At 38.6% G+C, this 16,639-nt stretch overlaps 1 protein-coding gene across 1 annotated transcript in view; it reads left to right on the forward strand.

Moving 5' to 3' along the window:
- Window positions 1–16,639, forward strand: part of SPATA17 (spermatogenesis associated 17) — a gene marked incomplete at both ends in the record, with an annotated part of 160,591 nt that overhangs the window by 104,745 nt on the left and 39,207 nt on the right. Inside the window, 2 exons of the mRNA XM_080931526.1 lie at window positions 410–558; window positions 12,973–13,108. Of these exons, the coding sequence (XP_080787652.1) occupies window positions 410–558; window positions 12,973–13,108 (285 nt within the window). The remainder of the gene's footprint in view (window positions 1–409; window positions 559–12,972; window positions 13,109–16,639) is intronic.

The following is a 16,639-nucleotide window of genomic DNA, read 5'->3' on the forward strand; positions in this document are numbered from 1 at the left end:
GGAATGTCTGCCAAGTTTTAAGAGTTCTAAGACAATCACTTTCATGAGAGAGAACAGTTCTAGAAGATGAGTAATATTGTTTTGTTTTTGTTTTGTGTGTGTGTGTGTGTGTGTGTGTGTGTGTGTGTGTGTGTGTGTGTGTGTTTCTTTCATGGCTCAGTTTCTCTATGTAGCCTTGGCTGTCCTGGAACTTACTCTGTTTATCGGACTGACCTTGAACTCAGAGATTTGCTGGGATTAAAGGTGTGTGTCTCCAACACCCTTTTTTTTGCTTGTTTTAGTTCTGAGAAAAATAGTGTTTTAAAAATAGTTCAATAAGCTTGTTATATTTTGTAGAAGTTCAGCACCACAGTTGTCAATGTGTCTGAGACTCTTCCATAGTGAGACATTAGTCCTCCTGTCTTTTAAGGGACCTTTTAGAGACATCAATGAAGTCTTGGAACAGCGTTACAAGCCTTTGGAGCCTACACTGAGGGTAGCAGAACCCATCAACCACCTTCATCTGGCCAGAGAGGCATACAAGCAAGAGGAACGGATGCGTAACGTGCAAGACAAGATGTGAGTGCTTAACCGAGACATGTTCGCTAATTCAAAATTAGTAATATTCCTGTCAGTCAATATTATAGGGAATGTTTCCCTTGTGCAGAAAGATAAACTCTCTCATTGCCTATTTAGAGGCAGTTGTTTTATAGTTCACAGCGTTGTGACTGAGGGCAATAATGATGTTAAGAATGTATGCACAGCACTCCTAGGGAAAATGCAAAGCCACAGGCCACTCCCCTTAAAGCAGAATATCCATGACACTCTCAGAGGACAATGACGACTGTGAGTGTCTGAGAATAAAGTCATTGTGTTTAATGAGCACACATTTATTTGTGATGCTTTCAAAATAACATGCAATAAAACAAATACACCTTCTGTGGACTAGTAGTGCTTGAACAAAACAGGTTTTTAAATCAGGTACAGTGAAAGAGGTTAGTTCATAACTGAGCAGAATAAAGACAAGCATGGAGAAGAACCCGTCAGCACAGTCAGTGTTAAACCATTTAGTGGCATTAGTGATTTGGGTCCTAACACACAACATCTTTCTCTTTGATATTTATTTTATCTTTTGGTTCTTTGTCCACAACAGAATCACATGTAACTTATAATGGACCATTGTAAACCTACAATGGCCTTACTGTTATCATTGTTATTATCCTAGACTGTCTCTGTAATCATTATTGCAGAGTATCACACAGTGTTCTAGTGTTTTGTGTACTAAATGATTATGGTAATAACACAGGTGATTTTAATTATAATGTAATGATTTAGTTTGATATAAATGACTAGTATAAATTCCTACATAATAGCATACTCTACCATAGTATGCCATAGACAATAACTACGAACCACCATTGTATGTTACATGGCAGTAACTTACACACTAGCAATTAAAAATGCATTAAAGTGTGTTTGTAAAGAAACAAGAATGGCATGTCTCCTTTACACTGGGCTTTTGATCATTTTATCAGTCAAGATATACATGACTTATTAGGGTAAAAAAGCTGTAAAAAAATCTTGAAAAATAAAATTGTTTACAAACTTAGATAAAGATAAAATGATCACACATCCTATGGAATTGTCTAGATTTATTTTAGAGCCATTATTTGTCATGAAAAAAAGCCTGCAGCATATTTAAAATGCAGACAAACTCTTTCAGCATCTGATCAAGTTAGCCTGATGTATCAAAAGTAAGAAAAAAAATACCTAGGCCAATTAGTTTTGAAGAAAATATTAGATTTACCTCAGAAATTACATATGATTGTACTGCTGGAATTAAAGAAAAAATATTTAGCTTAGTCATAAATACATAAGGAGGTATGTCCTGAAGTTTGTTTGCTTTTATTTTGAGATGGGGCCTCCTCTCCTCTTTATAGCCCAGGCTATCCCTAACCTTGGCTCATCCTTCCTTGTTTGTGTCAGTTTCAGGTGTACCACTATGCTCAGCTCAGAATTACTTTTCTATTTTCAACAATGCAAAGCATATGAAAAGGAAGAGTAATTACCAAAATAATTGGCACTGATGACTATCCTGTTGATGCACGTATAAGAGTCAGTGCTTTTCAAAGCATCATGATGCCTTCTTTTAGAATTTTCTTGATTGGCTTTGAAAGATCAAACATCAGTGTTATCCCCAAAGGAAGGTGGCACTGGTTTCATGTCGTCATGGAGGTGGCATTGCATTTTATTAGGAGAAATTAGAATTATGTGAGTTCAGATGTTGACTCTCCCACTATGAAGTCTTAGGACTTCCCTCAAATCAGCCATTCACTCTGACTGATCCGAGTCAGCCGTGTGCTTCTGTGACTCAGGAATGTGATGTCACCATCCTGTTTCTATTACTGTCATGGAGTGTTACCTTAAAAGGTTGTAAGGAGAGCTAGGGATTTAGAAGCATCTAAATAAAAATGGGCTGGGAAAGATTGCTTAGTGTATTTACTGCATAAGCAGAGGAACAGAGTTCATATCCCAGCACACACACTGAATAAGTGGCCATGTGCATCTGTGACCTCGAACTTGGAGGACAGACAGGAGGACTGTGGAGGTTGTTCTCTGGTAGTCTAGTCTTGGGTTCAGTGAGAACCTGGGTTTCAAAGAAACAAAGCAGAGAAGACACAACAATTGTCTTCTGGCATCTGCAAAGATGTACATATGTGCATACACTTGAGGGAACTGGAGCACACACACACACACACACACACACACACACACTTTGCATAATGCTTCTGCACAACAGCTGTGCAAGAAGGAGGAGGGAGTCATGTTGCAAATACAAACACAGCTTCACACATGACTCTGCCCTACGTGTTTCAGAAATTTTCACCACTCATCCCTTTTTAAACTCAAGACATTTTTATTTCCTTCAGATGTTTAAGTATGTACGTATACAAATACCTGATGATAAATCAAAAAGAAAATTAATTTAAAACAATGTTAAATATGATTTGCTATATACTAAAGGTTAAGGGAAAATTGAATCCACTAAGATGGGTGTACTTGTGTTATATAAAGAACTGAACTGCTCGAATGTTTGACTGTGTGGGAAACAGAGCATCTCCAGCATTTTTCAAAGTCGATTGACATTTTGATTTCAAATCACCAGCCATGAGATTGTGGCCTTGCATAAGTACATAGTACAAAGTGGCAACAGTATATTTAGAGCCATTTCAAAAGCTACTGGGAACTTTGTCTTAATCCCAAGCTAAATTTATGAAACTTTTAACTTGTCAGTAACACAAATGGTAATTTTCAAAATTAAATATTTTATCACAATGTTTAAAAGAGTTAGACATTTTATTTTAACTCAATGCAGAAATGAGTAAATATGATACTTACAAATGAGTAAATATTTACTTACAGTGAGTAAATACATACGAATTTCTTGTACACAAACAGCACACTCATTTGCTTTCCAGAGCGCAGAGTCATGAGCCCGGGGAAGGAACGTGAGGATGGTTGATACAGATGGGGAGCCCGGGCAGAGGAGTGGGGAGAGCAACCCAAATGTGTTTGTGTGCATGTATGCCATTGTTAACAGAATTAATTTTAAACAGTTTGGAAGGAAGTCAAAAAGGTCTTTGTTTTCATTAATTAAATCATTGTGACAGTTTAAGAGTGAAAAACATCATCATGACAGAAAACATGTTGCATCTCAGAACAGAACAATGTCAAAATCAGAGCTGAGATGTCTCAGGCAATGTTTGTCAGCACCCAGTGGCATTACCTGAGGTGGATGTGCGTGCCTTAAGTACAGGTGGTACCACTCCGTGGATTGGGTACCAGAATGCACATAGATGGAGAGAGGCAGCTAAGCAGCAGCTTTCATCTCTTGCTTCCAGACTGCCCACACAATGTTACCAGCTACCTCATGACTGCTGCCTCAATATCCCCAATGTGATGGACTGTACCCTAGAAGTATGAGCCCCTCAAAGTCCTTCTTTCTTGTAGCTACTCTGGCCAGAGTATTTTGTCACAAAGACAGGACAAGTTATAGATACCAATGCTGATATAGCTAGAAGAAGTACTGTGTTCAGTGAAGCTGTTTTGGAAAGTATCACTGTATTTGGAACTAGTATTCTTGGAAGGTAATGGGCTCATCTGAAGGCAGATGTTAATCTTGCATGAGTATAATCTGAGTTGTTTCTGAGAGACTTCATCTCCCACATCTATGCCAGTGATTTCTGCAAGTCCTGGTCTTTCCTCTGCATCCCAGAGTTACATAATCAGCTCCATCTTCATTTGTACTTCCACCAGATGTCTAAGACTTAGTGCCTGACTTGTCCCTGATGTGAATGTGAACCATGACCCACCTCCCTGTCCCAGGTGGGCTGTGCTCACCCTCTCCTCCCTCCCATAGCCTGTCAGTACTGGAGCTCTCTGCATTCAATCTTGCAAGGCACTTTCAAATTCAACCCCCTTTCTCCTTTTTCTCCTTTCCACTTTGAATGTTAATGTAACAATTTGTAATTTCCTATTTTAATCATAGCCATAAAATGCCACATGTCTTACCTACCTAATTTTGCTAATGAAAGCCAACCATGCTATTTTATTTGCCCCCAAAACTTTCTATGGCTTTTTTTAAATGAAAATTATTTTTCATAGGATGTATTTTGATCACATTTCCCCTTCCCTAAATCTCCCTAGACCTCTCTATATTCCTGCCCACCCAACTTTATTTTTCTCTCCTCCTTTCAACAAACAAAAAGAATGAGGAAAAAAAAAACTCTCACAAAGTCCCATAAAAGCATGTAAATGAAAATTGAAATAAAACCCCACAAGACAAAAAAAAAAAAATTCCACACAAAGTAAAAATGATAGAAGTTCACAAAATACCATTGAGCTATGTGTGTGTGTGTGTGTGTGTGTGTGTGTGTGTGTGTGTGTGTTGCACAACTACTCCTGGGTATGGGGTCTACTGTGGAGTGCAATGGCTATAACCAATGAAGCACTATTGGAGAAAACTCATCCTTCCTTTGTCAGAAGGAATCAACTGCAGAAAGTTCTTAGGGGTGGAGCCCTGTATTCACTTCCACCTCTCAGTGCTGTCACCCCATCTGGCTTGACCCAGAACATGTTTTTGAGTGTGGACACAACCTCTGTGAGTTCATAGGTATGTCAGTCTAGTTATGTCTAGAAGACACTGTTTCCCTAGAGTTATCTACTATGTCTGACTCTTACAATCTTTCTACCTCTTCTGCACAGCTACCTGAGCCTTAGAAACAGTTTTAAATGTTCCAAAGTCTCTCACTTTCTACACATTATACGCTCATGAGTCACTGTGTTAATTCCCAAGTACTGCATCTCAGATATGGTTGAGTAGGCACTGACCTGTGGATATAGCAGGATGTCATTGAAATGTTTTGCTGCTATGCTCATTAAACAAAATAATAATAGTTTTTCTCTAAACACATAACCTATTGTAGTCTTAGGTCTTGGCTACTTTAGCAGTGTTAGGTATGAGTTCCATCTCATGGAATGGCGAGCTGTACATATAATTTAAAAAGTAATTGGTTAAAAAAAGGTAATTAGTTATTTCTATAACATTTGTGCCATGATGGCACCCAGTATTTCTTGCAGACAATTTATTGATGTAGTTTACAGAATTTGTAGCTGAGTGATATTGATGACTACATTCCTACTTAGGTACCATGTAAAGAACCTTCCAGCACTATAATTGCTCAGCAATAGGGATGAAGCTCTAGTTGTGTACCACCTTGACCTCTCTGTGCTTGAGGTCAATAAATAACTGTTGTCTTTTGCAATTGAATCACACTATCAGGTTGTAGAGAACAACCAATAACCCTGGCAATAGCCTGTGATGATTACTGGTTTCTGTGAGGTCTGCTTGGCCAACAAGATGTCACCCATTCCCCCAAATTAAGATTTTTCTGGTGGCATAAAATGCCTAGTTTGGGGCATGTCTCCTCTATTATTTGGTGACTCAATTTAGACTTATTATATATATATATATATATATATATATATATATATATATATATATAATATAATATAATAATATATATATATATACACACACATTTTAGAAAGCTTCAACAACAGTAGGTTACTATTTGTCTTTTCAAATGACCTTTACTGTTAGATGTCTCTCCCCTATTCCCTCCCTTACCTTTCTTTTTCATCCATCTCCCTGTCTAATCCTCCTATTCTAATTTGTTCTTTGTCTCTCTGTAATAACATTCTATTATTTCTTTCTTGGGGATCCTACTCTCCCCACTCATCCTTACTAGGTACCTGATCTCTACAGTTATTCAGACTGTAGAACCACATATAGACAACTCAGTACATATGTGAGAAAACATGGAATGTTCATTGAAGGGAAGGTCTTGATAACTTCACTCAGGATTTTTTTCTGGCTCCATCCATTTATCTACAAGTTTCATAATTTCATTTTCTCAACAGCTTAACAATTATTCCACTGTATAAAAGTACCACATTTTCATTATCTACACATTAGTTGATGGACATTTATGTTGTTCCCAATTGCTTGCTGTTGTGAACAGGGAGCAGCAATGAACATGAATGCTCTTTAGGCATATGCACAATGCAACTATAGCTGGATCTTTAGGTAGGTATTCCTAGCTTCCCGAGGAAGTGCCACACTGAAGTCCATAGTGACTATCTAAGTTTCTACTCTCACCAGCATCCCCACATCCCTGCCTGCATGTTCTGTCACTTATTTTATTGACCCAAGCTATTCTGGCTGGGTAAAATTAAATCTCAGTGTATCTTTATTCGTATTTCTCTGATAACTGAGTGTTAGACAATTTCTTAAGTGATTCTTGCCATCTCTGTTTCTTGTTTTGAGAACTATTTTTTTAGTTCTATTCTCTACTTTTTAATTAGATGGTTTGTTCTGTTGATATTCAGAACTTTTAATTCTTTGTGTATTTTAGATACTAATCTCTCATTCTTTAAGGCAGCTTTGTCCCAATGATGGTTTCTTTTCCTGTACTGAGCTTTTCAGCTTCATAAGGCCTTACTTATTAATCATTGCCTGTATTGTCAATGTCCTGTTCAGAAAGTTCTTTCCTGTGCTATTGAGTTCAAACCTGTTCCCCACCTTTTCCAGATTCAAGATATCCAGTCTTACACTGAGGCCCTTGATCCATTTGGAAGTGGGTTTTATGCAAGGTGATAAGTACGAATCTATTTCAATTTTACACACATTCAGTGTTATCTGCACCATTTGTTGAAGATACTGTCTTTTTCTCTAGTGTGGATTTGTCAAAGAATCTAGAGTCTATAAGGCAAACTGGAGTTATGTGTCTGCATCTTCAATTTTATTCTGTTGACCAACATGTCCGTTTTCTTGCCTATGCCATCCTGCTTTCATTAGTATGGTTCTGTGATACAACTTGAAATCTGGGATGATGCAGATAATTTCAGTTCTTTTTATTATTCAGGATTGTTTTTACTGTCTGTGTGCATGTGTGTGTTTCCATAAGAAGTTCACAATTGATTTTAGAATTTTGATGGGGATAACATTGAATCTGTAGATTGCTTTCGGCAAGATGGCCATTTCATAATACTAGTACCACCAGTCCCTGGGCATGGGAGATCACCCATGCTCTGTTGTCATCTTCCAGTTCTGTCTTATGAATCTTCATATTTTTTGTTATACAAGTCTTTCACATCCTTGATTAAGGTTATACCAAGTAAGTCTTTAAACTCATGGGGCTGTTAGAGACATTTCAGACTTAAACCATGACTGTTCTTAGAGCCTCCACAGGAAGGCAGCTTTCCAGGCCTCCACTGCAACCCAGTCACACTCATTTCAGACTTCTGACCTTCAAGTTTAAGTCACCAAATGTACAGTAATTTATAATAGTACCAAAATATAAAAAAATCTTTCCCTAAAGGTGTTCAAATCAAGGGAAGGCCCAGATTAGGGGTTGAGATTAACTCCAAGCCTCAACTAAACCTGAAGGATCCTTTGGTTATAAGAACTCAAGATTATTCCATAGCTTTGGGGTAAGAGCATAGAAGATTGAAATGTGTGGTAGCAAGCAGGCGTTTCCTCAAAAAGGACCATCACCATTCATGCACACTGTAGACAAGCTATGGTTAATGTATGCAAATGTTCATGTTAGAATCTGCATTCAGCCACTAAAGGGAAAGCTGGCAAAGGAAATGACAATCTTCACACAGCCAAGGCATAGCTGTTTCTCCTTCTTTATATATTCTAGGTACTAACCCTGGATCAGAGGAATAATTTGGGAAGATTCAACTGGTTAATTTCCAATAATTATTCAAAGATGTAGGTAAAATGGGGACTGACCTATGAATGTTTAGTAGCAAAGTAAACCAGCAATCTGAGTCCTGAACTCCCCCAGCACGCCTGTCGAACTGATGGGAGAACATACAAAACATGTGAATTGTGTCTGTTTGTACATCCTGCAAGTCTGCAGCTTGTTTGATGCGGCTCCTGGTCAATGCTGTCATTCTCACTTCAGACATTTCCTAGTGTTTCTAAAGACCAGCTTCTTTTCATAGGCACTGTGTGGACAAAGTGCTATAGGAAAGGTTAAAAACTAGATTAGGATAGCATTTTTAAAAGACATTAAAATTTTCTACATATGCATCAGATTCATCAGGATGTATATTAAAGAATACTGTAGAGGGAGGAAACAATGCATCGCACAACTTCTTTATGTATGTGATTTAAAAAAAACACCTCCCACCTTTATAATCTCTACATTTCTGAACTGTTACTATATAATATGATACTAGAGATCATCATATAGTTGTATGTTTCCTTAAAAATTTAACTTTTATTTGTAACTCCCCATTATTTTAATTACTAGCCCAGCATGCACCTTTCACTAATCACCAGAGCTGTTTAAAGTTAAAAACAAAATTAACTGACCCTGTTAGCACAGGCTTCTTCCAAACAGGGCTGAGAGGAGAGGGTTCTTAGTGCAGTCACATTTTCCAGTCGGTGCTTCAGAGCATGGTTGAACCTCAGTGTTCTGTGACAATGATAGCTAGGCCTCTTCCAGCCAATCTACAGAAGAAACCAAGTGCTGCTTTCCCTTTTCTAGCTTAATTTTTCTAATGATGTTCTGGTACCTCACAGCACTGGGGGTATATAAGTCTTTGTAATTAAGTTCTAGACTCTGTCTACAGAAGAACCCCTTATTCTGCTGCCATGAAGTGAGAGCTCTGCTCTCTTGTTGACTTGCTCTTTGGAAGAAACAAAATCATCTTCAACAAATGACCACAGAACACTAGAGTTCTGCTCTGTATTTAAAGTCCTCAAAATCTAAAGAAGTTTGATTCCAGATGCCACAGTTAATAGTTTTCCAGTCATACTTGTGGTACAGGATTTGTTTTGCTTAATATGAATTATCAAACTGGCCTACTCAATGTGCTCAGGACACAGACATATTAAATCAATGGACAGATCCCATCAACACATGAATCAAGTGTGGATCAGGGGAGCATGTGTCATGTAAGGCAGATACATCTCTTATGAATTAGGCCATGAGCCAGAATTCTGATTGAGGAGAATAAAAGCTATCAAAAGCCTTGATGGCTTCTGACTCAGACGACTAATTAAATGGTGATCACTTAACTTACAAAGAGGAAGCACAGACAGATGAGTAAGACAGGCAGCTGATGGATAAGAAGGCTTTTGTTAGGCAGCACACTGCTTACTATTTGAGTTTCCTGTTGTAGACTGCTCAGTATCCCCAGTGTGCACTGGAAAACACTGTTCTTGTGTTCAAGAAATATACATTTCTTCAGGGAGAGATAGAGAAATCATCAGTACAGAGTTGCTGGCTAACAACATTGTGATGAAAATATGCCCTTCCCCTTGGGGACAAACTACACAGAGAAGTTGAATACAGGTCTCTGGTATTAGCTTTAGTGTCAGGGTGGTGGTTCTTAGTCAGGGACAGTGAAATATATGTTGCTTTAGAGTTTATAGTTATAGACATAGAATCAGAATCTCAGTCACAACAAAGTTCAGCTCATAAGATTTGAGTTTGAAAAATGTTTCCAGTTGATTTTAACTCACAGGTCTAGCTAATTTGAGCTATTGGCAGAGCAGCTACACACACACACACACACACACACACACACACACTCACACAAATTGTCACTAGCAACCTGACTTCTACAGGTTCATCTTTCCTTAATCAACTCTGGCAGGCAAAAGCCTAACCTGCCTTCAGTCTCCAGCTCCCTTGAGTAAAGAACATCGTATGTACATGTGCATGAACAAACATGGCCTTCCTCTGGTCATTTGTTGTCTCTTGTGCTTTGTCCACTGCAGACATGGAATTTTATGTTTTATGTGCTCTCCCCAGTTCCCTGTCTCTTTTTGTAAGGAGAATTCTTTTCAAGTATACTTTACCTTCTGCCACATGTCTGTTTTTCGAAGCCATAGTTGTACAGAAAATCCTTCTTAAAGTCATTTGAATGAATAACATTTAGGCAATGGAGAAACAAGAGTGGCTGGAATAAGTGCATTCAGCTGTCCAGGACAAGGGAGAGTTAAACTGAGTTCTGAGAAGAGCAGCAGTTCAACATTTCAAGAGGAGGAACATGCGCAGAGGCATGGAGCCAGGAGAGTAAAGAGACACAGACTAGCTAGAAAGGCACATAGGGCGCAGAGAAAACTGGACAGATAGAGTTCAGGATACAAAGTCTAAGCAAGGATGAAGATTTGAGTCTTGAATCAATAGAAGATTGAGCTTCAGGATTTGAAGATTTGAATTAGCTGTCAGTAAAAATAAGTGGGTTGGCGAGAAACCTAACATTATGAATGACAGTAATAAGATTATATGAAAAGAAGGGAAATTAAACAGAGTTGTAAGGCAGAAAGAAGGGTAATTTGTTGGTATTATTTAAAAAATTACATTAAGTGTATTAACATTCAAAGTCCATTACACTAGATCATTTCTCTCAAATCATTTTCAACTGCTGCTTCCTAAGACTAGACTTAGGAGGTCTAGAACTACCTCATCAAATGCTGAGTCACCAGCATGTGTCCTGTAACTCACATTGCTTTGAAGACGCAATCTTCAAATCTAAATGCTTAGATCTGGGCCAGTGAGGTAGCTTAGCAGAGAGGTGCTTGCCACCAAGCCTCACAACTTGAATCCAGTGGAAGGCAAGACCAGACTCTGAAGTTGTCCTCTGACTTCGCATGTCTCCATGGCCCACACATCCCATGCACATACACGAAATAAGTTTACAAGTGTAATAAAAAACTTATTTTTCCAGATCTGCATCTTTAGTAAGAGTATAGAAACAATAGGTTAGCTCATATATTCTGAGATGTGGAGTCCTGGCGATTGAGCAGCACCCACTGAAGGCATGAACAAAAAATATATTCCAGCTTGTAGAAGAAGAAAGCTTTTTAAAAACAAATTTATACTAACCAAAAATTGGCTATCAGCTACTTTATGAATTTTAAATTTTCATAACCATTTGTTTGAGGGTTAAGTAATTTTATTAATTTTAAAATAAAAGTTAAAGATTATACAACTTGTACATATCTTTGAATATACAAGTACACATACTTAAGAGCACACATACATCTCACTTCAATAAATCACTGTGGCTAAATTAAAGTAGGATTAATTTGTGGGTCTTATCTATGCCTTCATTTTGCACATAAGCAAATTTTACTCAGATACAAAAGAAAACTGTATTGAAAGACCAGTCAAGGAGAAACAGAGACAAGTGCTCAGGGAACTGGGTCATGTTAGTTATGCATGTCTGTGAGGTCCCCCTCCCCATGTGTAAATCAGCATGAGAAAGACTATCATTCGTCTTCATGGAAGCTGGTTTCCTTACATACATGCAAATACTTCCTGCTCCTGTAACTAACTGGAAACTTCAAAGCTTTTTATTTGGGTTATTAAAATGTTAATATTATTAGAAAATATAAAGGAGTTCATTGGCAGAAATAAAAAATAAAAAGAAATGAATGAAGAAGGATTTTTTCTAAATTTATTGTTTAAGTAGACTTATGAGCACAGTGATAAATAAAATTTTAATTTGGACTTAGATTTTAAAATATCTTGTATTAATTAAGTGCACAATGTGAAAATATTGGAATATAGTAGTGGCTTAACCGACATTTTCTAAACCTCAACTTACTTTCGAAACTTTAAATTTTAAAATATCTTCCTCAGTTAGTTGCCTACCACAGGGACAGTGCAGTGGGAGTTAGTCTTCCACGTAGAACCACCAATACCTACACTAATCACAAAGATCAAGATCAAATAAAACGCTGCTGGACACAGCAGGCCACTTCTCTTAGCCTTGCTCACCACATTCATGGCCTATGTCCTCTTCAGACTCCATGCTAAATGTTTATTCGCATGTGGTTGCTTGTTGTTCATAGCAGCTCTATGTGGAAGTCATGACTCAAAATGGAGGTCCAGTGCCTAGGTAAGGAAGTCCAGGAGCAAAGGTGGAAGCAGGGTAGGCTGACTCCAAAGCACTGTCATTCAAGCCTGATCAGATATTTCTTTACTTGGGGTATGCCGGGAGCTTTGATTTTCGAAGCCTGATTTCAGTAGAACTGCCTGCACTGCATAGAGGGTTTTTGTTTTGTTTTGGGTTTTTTTTTTTCAAATTTTTGAGATTTATACAATTTAAAAATGTCATTTTGTTTATAATAAGAATTTTGAAAAGCCTGGCACCTTCAAATTGTTCATTGGCTATTCAGCATCATTATATACTTAAAACTCACAAAAATTCCATTAGGAAACTTTGAATATCTTCATCACTAGAAAAATAGGAAAGGAAGGGTCCCAGAAGCCAGTCAGTGTTTGTGGCAACCAACAGAGTTGAAGCAGAACACAAGTGTTCTGCTTCCAAGCCCTTGTTTTCTTTGAATCAATTGGTTTTGGAAATCTAATCGTGAATGTTGCCTGACTATCTTTTCAGGTTTATGCCATTTTCTTCCTTCCATAAAAAGGAGAAGTACATCCCAATGATACACTCGTCAAGCACATATAATTCTGACTCTTATGGACAGAAGCACTTTCGCAGTCAAGACCCTAAGAAGTGGATCTCTAACAAGGTAAGTCCGTGGCACAGTAGAAAGGTGCTCCTTTAAATGGATGAGGTATTCAGTGATGACAGAATTAGGACAGCAGATGCAATGTTCACATTACAGCTGTGACCATCATAGTTATAAACTTACTTGAAGCTCTTTTTGCAAGGATAGTGCAGCTGACCCGTGTCCATGAGAGATTTGCATTAGTTCTTTGCATTACTGTGCTCTTAATGTATGTTTTATGGTGACAAATCCTATAATCAATGACCAGGATCACTGACTTTGTCAGATGATTGGGTTGGAGCTTGAATGTGAAGTCCTACTGTGCAATGGAAGGTGGATTATGGAGGTCAAATGTCGTTGCTCTCTCAATCTCTGTGCTTATGTATCTATATGTTCAAGGAAAGAAATAAGTGATTGGCATATAACTGTAGACTATATACACTTGGAGCATATGCATACACACTATACATATTTGCAACATGTGCAAAACTTGTAGGTTTTAGAGGTATCTGTAAGGGGTTTCTTTGTTCTTCCTGCCATAACAAATTACCCTGAAAAAATCAAGTGAACAAAATTAACAAAGTTAGAAGTGTTCCGCTATCTAATTTCAAAAGAAAATACATTACCATAGTAATCAAAACAGCACACATGGTCTGGTCATTCACACACACACTGACTGATGGCATAGGAGAGAAAGTGAGTAACTATGCCCACATGTGTATGCTAAATGGATCCTCAACAACGATGCCAAATACAATGACATGAGGACAGTCGACTCAGTAGACATGCTGGAAAGATGAATATTTTGATGCAGGAAAGGAAAACTGAATCTTCACTTCTCACCATATTAAGACATTAACTTAAAACACATCCAAGATTTTATCATAAATCTTGAAACAATTAGAGGAAACAGGAAAAACTTTTGATAGTAGGCTCTCCCATGTTCTTTGAGTATGCCCTTAGAAGCATTGGTAGCAGAAGCAATGAGACTGTGTCAAGCTAAAAAGCTTAGACATAAGAACCACTAATTAGCAGAGCAAGAGACACAGAAACCACTAACCAGCAGAGAGGAAACACCACTAACCAGCAGAGAGGAAACACCACTAACCAGCAGAGAGGAAACATCACTAACCAGCAGAGAGGAAACACCACTAACCAGCAGAGAGGAAACACCACTAACCAGCAGAGAGGAAACACCACTAACCAGCAGAGAGGAAGCACCACTAACCAGCAGAGAGGAAACACCACTAACCAGCAGAGAGGAAACACCACTAACCAGCAGAGAGGAAACACCACTAACCAGCAGAGAGGAAACATCACTAACCAGCAGAGAGGAAACACCACTAACCAGCAGAGAGGAAACACCACTAACCAGCAGAGAGGAAACACCACTAACCAGCAGAGAGGAAGCACCACTAACCAGCAGAGAGGAAACACCACTAACCAGCAGAGAGGAAGCACCACTAACCAGCAGAGAGGAAGCACCACTAACCAGCAGAGAGGAAGCACCACTAACCAGCAGAGAGGAAACACCACTAACCAGCAGAGAGGAAACACCACTAACCAGCAGAGAGGAAACATCACTAACCAGCAGAAGGAAACACCACTAACCAGCAGAGAGGAAACACCACTAACCAGCAGAGAGGAAACATCACTAACCAGCAGAGAGGAAACACCACTAACCAGCAGAATGAGAGGCATTCAGTGGGATGAGGAAGATACTTGAACCACACATTGTAATAAAGGTCAATATCCAAAAAGTATGAGCAGCTCTATAAACATATATTTAGCACCACTAAAATTATCACTGACATGCAAATCAAAACCATGATATATCATCTCATACCTGATAGAATAACAATTACCAAAAAAAAAAGAAGGAAAATGTTGACTAAGTTGTGAGTAAATGAAACCCTTGTGTTGTTTGTGAGAGTGTAGGTTGAAACAGCCTCTGTGCTACAGTTTGACCCAGTAATCAGACTGCTGAGCCTAAGTCCACAGGGAGTGAAATTAGTGTGTCAAAGAGGTAAGTGAACACCATGAACATCATTCACAATAGCCCAGACAGCTACCAAAGGCAAATGCATAAGGTAGTGAAGTGCACACACAATGGAATATTATTGTGCCATAAAAAGCAATGAAATCCTGTCATTCATGACATGGATGAACCTGGAAGGCTTTATGCCCAATGACAAAGGCCAGGTACAAAAGATGGATTCTACCTACAACATGTGAGTTAGAGAGTTTACCTCATAGTAGAGAATAAAACAGTGCGTCCCTAGGACTTGGAGATGGAGAAGGACTAAAGTCCCACTGCGAAGCTTCTGCTCTGTGGCTCTCTGCTAGGGGTAGCATGTCATCCTAGCCTTCTGATATTGTAGGAAACCTTTCTGTCCTGCCTGTGGAAGCAGCAGCAGCCATGGTGTCTCCTGAGTTGCCTTGCAGAACCATTCTTCCTTTCTCTTGAAGAACAATTGCCCAATCTTGTAAAGTACAGGGAGCCTATAGCCTGCCTCCATCTGCCTGCTTTTCTCCCATTTAGTTCCTTTTTAATCTATAATGTGAATATGGGATTTTGAGGGAGAGGAATAAATAATTTGAACATGTCACAATGTACATGTTTAACATTTTGATTTCTTCTTATTATTAGCATGGGGGTTGTGTGAGGGAGTGCACATGCATGACACACATGTGGATGTCTGAAGACAGCTTTCAGGACGCATTTCTCTCTCTAGTCTGAGTTCCAGGAATGAAAATCAGCTTGTAGGTTTGGTGGAGCCCTCCCACCTATCCATGAAGTACCTTCTAAACTGTTACTATTATGCTGTCCTGTTAAAAGGTTCTCCAATGCTAGAAATTCCAGGTCTAAGGTCTCTACAGTGAAGTAACTCATCTGCCCTAGGGACTGGCTGTCAAACTGAGGTGTAGTCTACTGTGTCATTTTATAAAATCTCACAATAAACCATTTTCTTGTCCTTTTCCACCAATATACAACCCTTCTGAATACAAACTAGCCAGGAGATCTAACCCCTTCATTTCATGTTGTTTATAGATGTGATGTGTATTGCACTTTCTAGTCAACATACCTTTATAGCAGTGCCTTTGTGCCATTTGGTGGAATCCAGCCAGCAATTCTTCCTTGAAAGTCTAAGTAACTTTCAACACATTAATCTGGGTCACAGCAGGACAGATTCTTGTGCATTGTTTCTTCCCTAAAGTAGAGCCACAGTGCCTTGTAGAGCTTCGCAGATGACTCTCCAAAACTTCGTGCAGGTGTGTGTCTATCTCAGTTACGAAACTTCATAGAAACAAAAACATTTGAACACTTACGAGAAGGGAGAATGACTTACTTTATTATTTTAGAAGTCACCTTAGAGATGATCTTTTATTCCTAAGAATTAAGTGGAGAAAGAATAGAGATTCAGTAAATGTTAATAAAACACTGCTCTCCCAGCACCATGTCGACTGTAAGGAAGTGTGAATGGGCTTCTCCTCCCTTCCTCCCTGCTTAGTTTCCTCTCTTCCTCTCTCCCTATTCCTACCTGTGTCCCT

Source organism: Micromys minutus (genome assembly GCF_963924665.1).
Source record: "Micromys minutus genome assembly, chromosome: 1".
Lineage (NCBI taxonomy): Eukaryota > Metazoa > Chordata > Mammalia > Rodentia > Muridae > Micromys > Micromys minutus.